The sequence below is a fragment of the Bombina bombina genome, chromosome 1 (assembly GCF_027579735.1).
Source record: "Bombina bombina isolate aBomBom1 chromosome 1, aBomBom1.pri, whole genome shotgun sequence".
In the NCBI taxonomy this organism is placed as follows: domain Eukaryota; kingdom Metazoa; phylum Chordata; class Amphibia; order Anura; family Bombinatoridae; genus Bombina; species Bombina bombina.
The window spans coordinates 880,783,731-880,794,288 of record NC_069499.1 but is presented as its reverse complement, the minus strand read 5'-3'; the positions used below and the strand labels follow the sequence as shown (position 1 = coordinate 880,794,288).

At 33.5% G+C, this 10,558-nt stretch overlaps 1 protein-coding gene across 1 annotated transcript; it reads right to left on the bottom strand.

Annotated features, from left to right (window-relative positions):
- Window positions 1–267: 267 nt before the first annotated feature.
- IRX3 (iroquois homeobox 3) lies at window positions 268–4,508 on the bottom strand. The gene is made up of 4 exons (XM_053692872.1): window positions 4,057–4,508; window positions 2,215–3,211; window positions 1,167–1,233; window positions 268–608 (listed from the first exon to the last, which is right to left on the bottom strand). The coding sequence occupies exons 1-4, from the start codon at window positions 4,273–4,275 to the stop codon at window positions 554–556; spliced, it is 1,338 nt and encodes a 445-aa protein (XP_053548847.1). The 5' UTR covers window positions 4,276–4,508; the 3' UTR covers window positions 268–553.
- Between the last annotated feature and the right edge of the window lie 6,050 nt (window positions 4,509–10,558).

The following is a 10,558-nucleotide window of genomic DNA, read 5'->3' as shown; positions in this document are numbered from 1 at the left end:
TCCCCTTCTTCAATGTTTACTATGATACTTTAAAGAATTTAGCAGCTGTTGTGTTTATGGGAAACTTTATAGCTGTCAAATTATTGGTAGTGGCAAATTTTCCAATATGAATCTGTTCTTAATTAAGAAAAAATAAAGGTTGATAGGTCCATTTAAAAATAAATAAATAAATAAATAAAACAACCCATAGTTATTTCATATATTTTTTTAAATCCACAGATATCTCTTTAAATCTAACGAATCTATCAATTAACTACAACAAAATAATTGTAAAGAGGCAACAATTCATTTATTAACCAAAAATATATACTTTCTTGTACAATTTGGTTTTAACACATATTTACATTTTTTACTATATATACAAATGAATGCGACATCACTGGACAAAACCATACAAAGTCATCTAATTAGCATGATAGTTTAGAAACAGAAATCTGTTTCATTTAATACACAGACATGCTTACAATATGCAACTGGTTTACAGAAATAATATTATGTTACAATCAGTACAACAACGTAAAAAAAGAAAATAATGAAAATATAAAATAATTTGTTAGGAAGATGATAAAGCAGACAGGATCATAGCAGCATCCAATTGATTCTGAGGCCTGAAATCAAACAAAAATATATTAAAATAAATTACTGTTAGAAAAACCTAATAGAAACAATTGTATTGCTTAAATTGGTTGATACATTGTATATTTTCAATGGATACAAGTTAACACATTTGAGTGTGCTGTTAATTGTTTCAGCAAAATGTAATTCCTCTAATAAGAATTTGCAATTACAGTTTTAAAACACATTTCTTTAATATTATTTAATTTAAACAGAGTTCACAAAACTGTTCAGTAATTTAATGCTAAATTCAAATGAATAATTTGTAATCCTCTTGCAATGCTGAAGATTAACCAATTTTAATCATAATACAGTTCCCAGGAATTACCAGTTGTGACTAACAAAATATATACAAACAAATATTGCTATATCATTAGAAAACACGCAGTGACTCATTAAACACTCAACACATCTAATTAATTATCTAATGTTTTTATAGCTGCCATTTATAGAAGATAGTTTGAAATGAGTAATTTGTATTAAACCTACACAGATCATACAGTTTTATTGGGTGCAATCACTTATAGACATATATGTTATATTATCCTTACCTTCTTTGTACTGGTAGAAAAGCTGTATTTAGTAACTTTTTCTCTATTTCCAATGTGCTTGGTCGATCTATAAAACAGAGAAAATAAAATAAATATGATGTATTTTAACTGTGTGTGGAATATTAACATCGTTTTGTTGCATGATATATATATATATATATATATATATATATATATATATATATATATATATATATATATATATACAATATATATATTACAATATATCTAACTGTTGTAAACAAAATGTGTATAAAGCATTTGAAGTGCATTCATTATCCTTTTAAACGTTCAAAGCGCTTAATTTTTTTCAACACAACAGTGAAATCATAATTATTTTATTTTTGATTCATTTAAACACCAGCTCGACTTTTTTTTGTTTTTCCAGCACTTTAATGTTAAATATTTTAATATAGATATGTTTAATCTTGTGATATGTACATATTAATGACAGTTTTATGTTTATGTCTGAGCTAATTTGAATAAATGATTCCTTAATAGTAATATAGAACTATCACTGTTTCTTTGACAATACATTTACTTGTTATCTGCCTTAATGACTTTTCAGTTTTCACAATTTTACAAATGATTTTAAAAACATTTACTCACGCACTATATATATATATATATATATATATATATATATATATATATATATATATATATATATATATATATATATATATATATATATATATATATATATATATATTGTAGATATATAAATATACACACTTATTTAGTAAAGATTGGTTATTTCAGAAACATTCTAGCTTGTTTCACGGAATATACGTATAGTTATTGCTTATCCTCTTTAAATAATACTATTGAAATGTGTGTGGTGTGTGTATATCTATCTATCTATCTATCTATCTATCTATCTATCTATATATCTATATATATATATATAATATTGTTTTTGATTCTGAGAATATATATTAAATATGTTAGGTACTCCATTAAACCTAATACATCTTGCTAGCTGGAGTAGCAAATCTATCTTGTGTGTGAGATACATATATGGTGGCAGTGGCATCATAGTATTCACCTGTTGTAGGGTCTGTATTGTGTGAGTGCTCCACTTGCTTGGTAAATGCTGCCATACCCGCACCAGGGGCTGTTTGGCTAACAGTAAGTCCTTGAAGAAAGTGGGCAGAGTTCAGTAAAGTAAGTTGCTGAGCTGAAAATCCTCTCCCAGTCCAGCTTTGGAACTTACTCCCAGCACAGGGGATAAGTCTATGTTGTGGGATCATGCTAGGAGAGTTCACAGACCCACTGGTCTGAGGAGACTTGCGTGGGTTATCTGGGGCAGTAGCAGTCTCTGCTAAGGACCAGATTTTAGGTTTGTGGGCCGCTGGCAAACTGTTTTCTGGAGAAGGGTTGGGGGAAATGCTATTCAGTTTCATCTGTTCACATGGAGGTTGATGGACTTTGGCTTCAGAAGGAAGCTCGCACTTGTCCCCCTCCATCACCCTACTGTCCACAACCACAGACTTGAGAAACCTGCCCTCAGAGACTGTTAAATCCTCAAATCCATCTGAGCCCTCAGAGTCACTTCTAGGGTCTGTTTTGGAGTCCGAGTGAATATCAGTGTCCTGGTCATCTAAATCTTCCTTATTTTCAATGTTCTCAGTATCAATATTTTCCAAATCTATCTCCTCCTCATCCTCACGTTTATCCTCCTCTTCCCCTTCATGATCACTTCCATAAGAGTTCCCCTCCTCATCTGTCCTACTCCTGGGTGCCCAGGTCATTTTATTTTCCTTTTTAAGTCTCCTTCTAGCATTGGCAAACCAAGTGGACACTTGAGTGAGGGTCATCTTGGTGATGATAGCGAGCATGATCTTTTCACCCTTGGTGGGATAAGGATTCTTCCTGTGCTCATTCAGCCAGGCCTTGAGTGTACTAGTGCTCTCCCTGGTAGCATTTTTTGGCCTGGATGGATCTCCAAACTGGTATTGTCCATAAGGATAAAAAGCTGGGTGGTGATGAGTAAACGCTGGGTGCTGGACTCCAGGACTGTCCTTCATCTCATATTGGGAGCCCTGTGGCAAAAGAAAGAAATAATCAATACAAATGCACAACTCACACAACAACTGAATATAGATCTATAACGTCAGATTCGCCAAACCAAACACAATGAGAAATCGGCTCTATTACTACTATCACTGGTAAAACTGGTAATACTTTAACATTTTATTATCTAAAAAGAAATACAAAGAATGCAGGACAGAGTTCTGGTTTACTTTCTCCCATTTAATTATTTATACTAATGTATTCATTTTTTTTAAAAAAAAGTTTGGAATCTGGATTTGTCAGCAAAAGCTTCGCTAAATATTACAAGAATAGTCTTCTGTTTAACCCCTGGGGGTAGTGCAAGCTAACTTGAAAAAGTTTCACTTCCTGCTTAACAAACTATTGAAAACAAAAAAGAACAATAATAATCTGTAGAAAATAAAGAAAACAGTTGGGCAAGGGTTAAATAAAAAAAAAATCTACATTCCCCCCCTCCTGCTATTAGACTGTAATTAAATTAAAAAAACTCAGTTTACTTGATGTCTCCAGAGAAACAAACTGCAGTTTTCATGCTATGAACTGGAAGTGGAACCAACTCTTTAGGAAACAGTAACATATTGGATAAAGTAATAATTCTTTATTTATGTATCTACATTTAAGAGCAGTTTTTGCCTAAATAAGGAAAGAATAAAGGGGTTCTTTTACAGATCAAGGGGATTTGCTATGGTTAAGTGGAGTATTGGGGGTTTACACAAAGATTTTAAAAAAGAAACAAGTTCCCCGTCACTTCTTCAGCAGTGTCTGCTTTGAGAAAACTAAGGAAGGGGTTACACTGTCAGAAATAAAAGTACAATAAAGCAGAATGGTTTCTTACCAGTTGTGGGAAGATGGGGATCTCCGTGGTGTATGGCAGGAAAGCTCCATACGCCTGGGCTGCTGCAGCTGCATAGGGAGCTCCATACATGGAAGAGAGGACATTAGAAAGAGTCCCAGCTGAGGAGAGATCTACCCCAGTCCTGGTGCCCCCCACAGCCTGTCTGTCAGAGGGGTACAGGGGTCTGATATACTGGTAACCCAGCTGTGGGAATGACATGGTGTACTGGAGGCTGCAGGACACTGTATCCCTTCAGGGACTTGGCTCTGTTTCCCAGCTCACTGCAGCCCTATACATGAAGCAGGAGGGAAGGGTCCAGGCTTGGAAGGTCTGTACAGGACTCCTGGTGGCTCTGTCCTCTCCCTCTGGTGCTATTGATCTGAGTGGACTCAGGTCAGCTCCAAACAGATTGCTTCAGATCATTGGCACTCACTCTTTGATTGACATTACAAGGCTAGCCCAGGCTCCTCCCTTCCTTCTTTACACTCTCCCTGTGTGTGTCTCTCTCTCTTTGCTTTCTCTTTATCCACCAGCCCTTCCTAATTTTCCCTGCTGATCTTTTGTTTAACCCCTGGAGTGCCACGCAGAGCCAACCTAAACATAGCCATAATGAAGCTGTACGGGCAGGCTTCGGAGCTGTATGGGTTAACCCCTTGTAAACTGTAACTATTTAATACTGGATAGGATAAACTATGTTCATTAAAGGAAGTCATAAGAAAATGTCATATTCATAAAGAATGATAATGTTATTTCTCATTGCAAAATAGAGGGCAGAATGAGTTGATACAGTAATACATATTTACTATATTATTATGCAATTAATTAAAGGACACCACAAGCAACAAGTATTATTAATATTATTAGCAGTATTAATATTATTTGTTCATAATTGTTATGAGGATATTGGTAATCTCAAATTCATCTGATTTCCCTGCATCTCCCCCATACTTACTCATTATGCCCCCTGTATGCTGATCTCATTGCCCCCCCACCCCCCCCCTGTGTCCTACTGTTTATGCAAACTAACATCTAATTTGACCAGATCTGCATCACATCTCACATCTTAAACCTTTTTTTAAGAAGAGATCTCGAATTAGTCTGGGCTATCAGTAGGCAAAAAAGAGAGTTAATTTTCTCCTAATAGAGAACTTCAAAGACCCAGAGGTCACAATTTGACATCAAAGAGGGCAGAAGCAGGCACATTGACTTCCTAACAAAGGGGAATCGGGCAGTGCCCTGGGCGGTGTGTAAATGTGTAGTGTGAATTTAAACAATGAGAGACATTGGTATTAAAACCATTTACACCTTATTGTTTGGGTGTTAAGCTGTAATTAGACAATTTATGATCACTTTGCTTATTGTAAATTAGACACATGCAGGATACCTGCTCCAGGTGCGAGAGGGATCTGTCACATAGACACAAATCTGGGGACACAACTAATACAAAAATACTGTCTCTTTTTTTTTTTGTTCAAAATGACAAATTATTTGTTTTAGCAGTGAATTTTTACACTTTTTGAATTACCTAAAAACACTGTTAATTAAACTAGTGCAAAAGATTAGCACCGGCAAAAGTATAATATATATATATATATATATATATATATATATATATATATATATATATATACACATACACATATATATATTCTTACATTTAACTTAATATTTCAATATTACATTTTTAAAACTTTCCATTTTATTCAATCTAATATCTATATATATATAATTGTTCTCATGATTTAACTATATATAATAATATACCCATAACTGTTCTAAACATAATTTAACAATATTTTTTTTATATATTTGTATATATACACACACGTATATGTATGTGAGTGTATATATATATATATATGTGTGTGTGTGTATGTATATATATATATATATTTATAAATGTGTAATATTTTCAGCACAAAACAAGTTTTATTTTGCTGCTAAATAAGTTCCCTGCATATTCCTTCTTCTTTAACCGGTTCATAGATATTTTATTTTTATTATTTTAAACCCTCTATCTATTTCACTAATCTTATTGCTACGAGTGCTCTATTTAAACTCTCTTAGGAGCTAGAGCGACCTTCATAGCGTATTTAAAAGATGTTTGATATTGTAATAAATTCGGATTATACTATAACAAGACCCAGAATTAAAATTCTCCGAATCAATATATGGAAATCTGAAATAGACATCTCTAATCGCATGGGTTTTATCTTCTATCTGCCCCTATATGCTAATCTCCTAATATCTCGGGGGCTGCCGGGAATTCTCCATCACTGTACAGGGACAAGATGAACTGCTACATTTCAATTGTTCCTTGTGCAATCAGCTTGCAAAGTAGATATTAAGTAAACATATTTTATATGATATTAACATTTGTTTGTTAAGAACCCTTGATATGGACATTCTTTTTGTTTAAAATAACTATTGGGGCATTTTGTACTTCAATTTGTATTTCCAATTATTACCTATAACGTGGAGTGAAGTGTCTACATTCTTTCCCATACTGGATAACACGTTTTTTTTTTTTTTTTTTAAATATTGTTTTGCACATGAAAACTATATATATATATATATATATATATATATATATATATATATATATATATATATATATAGACACACATCTCTCTCTCTCTATATCAAATGTATATTGACGTTTATTGTATATTTATATAAATTATAAGCAATAAATGAGCCATAAATGATTATATATTATTTTATATTGTTTAAGATCTACTTTTTTATAAAGTAAACACACACACAAACACACATACACACATACACACACATACACACACACACACACACACACACACACACACACACACACACACACACACACACACACACACACACACACACACACACACACACACACACACACACACACACACACACACACACACACACACACACACACACACACACACACACACACACACACACACACACACACACACACACACACACACACACACACACACACACACACACACACACACACACACATATATATATATATACAAATTGTATATTTTATTACACAAAAATAAAAGTATATGTATAAATAAAAAGAGAGAGTTTAATTGTATATAGTGTGTGTTTGTGTGAATATTTACATATAACTTAAAATCTAGTTTATTTTCATAAGTAAAACAATAAGCTAAGGGACATAAATTGTATACAGTCTATTACATTATGAATTTAATTTAAACCTCCTTATCTAGTGTGGATCTTGCTGTAAGTAAAAATCAGAGCTTACCCTGCAAACAGCTAAGTTCATGAAGCCAAGGTGATGAGTTTATTATCTAGGCTTGCTGTCTAGTGTCATGAAGATAGATTCTTAATCAACAAACAGGATCAATACAGAGTCAGGCTGCAGAGAGAGGAATACATGTGTTTACATGAGCTGCAGAGGGGACAATGAAGAAACACAAGGGGATGTATGCAGAGGAGATCAACTTTTATTTCTAGAGGAAGAGCACAAATATTAGGATGAAAGGCCATGATGGATTGCCCCGGTGGAGTGTCATCACAGGGTGACATCCTGAGTAGAAATGAACAACCCAGAGGCTACAAAGGAGAGGGGAGCCTGACCAGAACCTTACAAAAAGGGGGGAGGAGGGAAATTTATGAGTTAGACTGGGTTCAGGTCAGTATAATGTGAGTAATGGTTTATTAATGAAAGAAAGAAAGGGGCAGGAAATACCGGTAGAAAGTAATGAAAAATATCTCTTAATATGAGCATGTGTGTGAGTGTGTGAATGTATGTATATATGAGTATGTATATTTATGTATATGTGTGTGTAGGTATGTACATATGTGTGTTTTTATGTATGTGTGTGTGGGGGCATGTGCGTGTATGTATATGTGTGTGTGGGGGCATGTGCGTGTATGTATATGTGTGTGTGGGTATGTGTGCATATGTGTGTATGCATGTGTGGGTATATGTATGTATGCATGTTTGTATGTGTGTGTGTGTATATATATATATATATATATATACTGTATATATATATATATATATATATATATATATATATATATATGTGTGTGTTTGTTTGTACTGTATGTGTGTGTATACATGTGTATTTATGTGTATGTATCGTGTGTATATGAATGTGTTTTGTGCTTATGTGTGTATATGTGTGAGTGTGTCTTTAAAGACACCTACAAATGAAAAAAGTTTGTGGCATGATGTCTACTGTAAGCATCAAGTTGAGGATATAACTGTCTGGAAAATACTGTGAACACTGGAATTTACATCAGAGGGCAATTGTATCATCCACAATTTGGAGACAATATTTGGGAACCCTAGATTACAGATAGAAATAACTGTGAGGGCCAACATTAAATAATTATATTTTAATTAAAATAAATATTTGCAGAAGTTACAATAATTTGGAATCTGCATTATTTAATTTTACAATTTATAAACCCTAAATACACACACATATACACAATACATCTAAAACAATCATGAATAAATTAGTTCTGAAATAAAACTTGATGACACACACACATACACTCTCACACACATACACATACACACACATACACACATACACTCACACACACATACATACACACATACATTCACACATACACTCTCACACACATACACACACACACACACACATACAAACACTCACACACATATACACTCTCACACACATACACACACACACACTCTCACACACACATATACACTCTCGTACACATACACACACATACACTCTCACACATACACTCTCACACACACACACATATACACTCTCTCACACACACACACACAGGCACACACACATACACATACACTCTCACACATACACTCTCACATGCACAAACACACATACACATATACACACACTACACACATACATACACAAACACACACATACATACACACACTCTCACACACACATATACACACACATATACACACACATACATATACTCTCACACACATACACACACACACTACACTCATACATACACATACACTCTCACATGCACAAACACACAGACATGTATACACACACTACACTCATACATACACAAACACACACACACATACATACACAAACCCACGCATACATACACACAATCTCACACACACATATACACACACACACACATATACACACATACATATACTCTCACACACACAGACACACACACTACACTCATACATACACTAACACACATACACACACAGACACACACATACACTCTCACACACACATACACACATTCACGTATACACACACTACACTCATACATATACAAACACACACATACATACACACACTCTCACACACATACACACAAACACATTCTGATTGTATAATAAGCTCACAGGACACTAAACAAACTAAGTAATTTCACCCACCCACTTCTTAACAACCTTGCTGTGTGCTGCAGACAGCAGACACTTTCTCTACTTATTTCCCACTAATGTGAGAAAAATAAGCAATTGGAATTTCAAACCTTTCCTAGTGTTTTCCTCATATTAACAAAGAAAACACACCTTAAAAAAGTTTAAAATATATTTAAAAACTTGCTAAACTGTTCTCTATTTTGTCCTAGTTTACACAACTAAACACATTATATAATCTTTCTGAAGGGCGCTTACAATACAGTGCTATTGTACTCTGCGCTGTTAAAAAGCTTAGCTTTGAAGTTGAAGATTGGAGTTGGTTATGTTTGACTTTAGGGGAGGGGGTTGTTTGATCATGTTTAAATTCAAAATTAAATTGGTTAAGCTTGAAAAATAAATATTTGTGAACTTTGAGCATCACAGCCCAAAATGGTACATTCCTCTGATATTGCACTGGTCTGTTTTGTAACTTTCTGAAGAATGATCTCAAGCCACAATAGTCTATTATAAGTCTATTTTCTCTATCACTTAATTTCAATAGATTGGGGCAGAAAGAATTCTTGCTATATACTAATATATAAACTATGCAAAGGGCCCTCTTAAGAGGGTTTACAATAATAATGTAATATGTACCTCCTTTGAATTTAAAAATAATTTGAACGATGGATCTGTGTTTTTCAGTAGTTCTATGTGCAAACCAAAGCACAGTAGTGCAGCTTTATAATCTATTAATTAATTACTTTGATTCATACTTCATTAGATGTTGCATAGAGGGATTACTTTGTAGATATATGAGAAAATATATAATAGAGAGAGAGAGAGAAAGTGTTCATTTGTTAGCAGATTTATAGCCATTGATAAGAAACTTATACATTTATGTATATACTTAGCCACAAACTTTGTTAATTTATAATTTTTTAGAATTAGATTATAATTATGATCACATAACTTTAAAAATAAGTGTACTGTAGTTTTAGATGCCCTACACACTGTTACTGATAAAATGTTGGTTATCATATATACTTTAGATCATTAAAAAGGATGAAACATCTATTTTCTTTTATGCATAGTATGTACAGAGATGTAAATGAAGGTTGGATTGTTTATAGATAAACACTA

What these genes read in the sequence shown, in the direction of transcription:
- IRX3 (XM_053692872.1), bottom strand. Translation starts at nt 4,275, where the DNA reads ATGTCATTCCCACAGCTGGGTTACCAGTATATCAGACCCCTGTACCCC. An exon ending in CAATACAGACCCTACAACAG is followed by an intron (nt 1,234 to 2,214) that starts GTGAATACTATG and finishes TCTGTTTTATAG; the next exon opens with ATCGACCAAGCACATTGGAA. An exon ending in TTTCTACCAGTACAAAGAAG is followed by an intron (nt 609 to 1,166) that starts GTAAGGATAATA and finishes GTTTGATTTCAG; the next exon opens with GCCTCAGAATCAATTGGATG.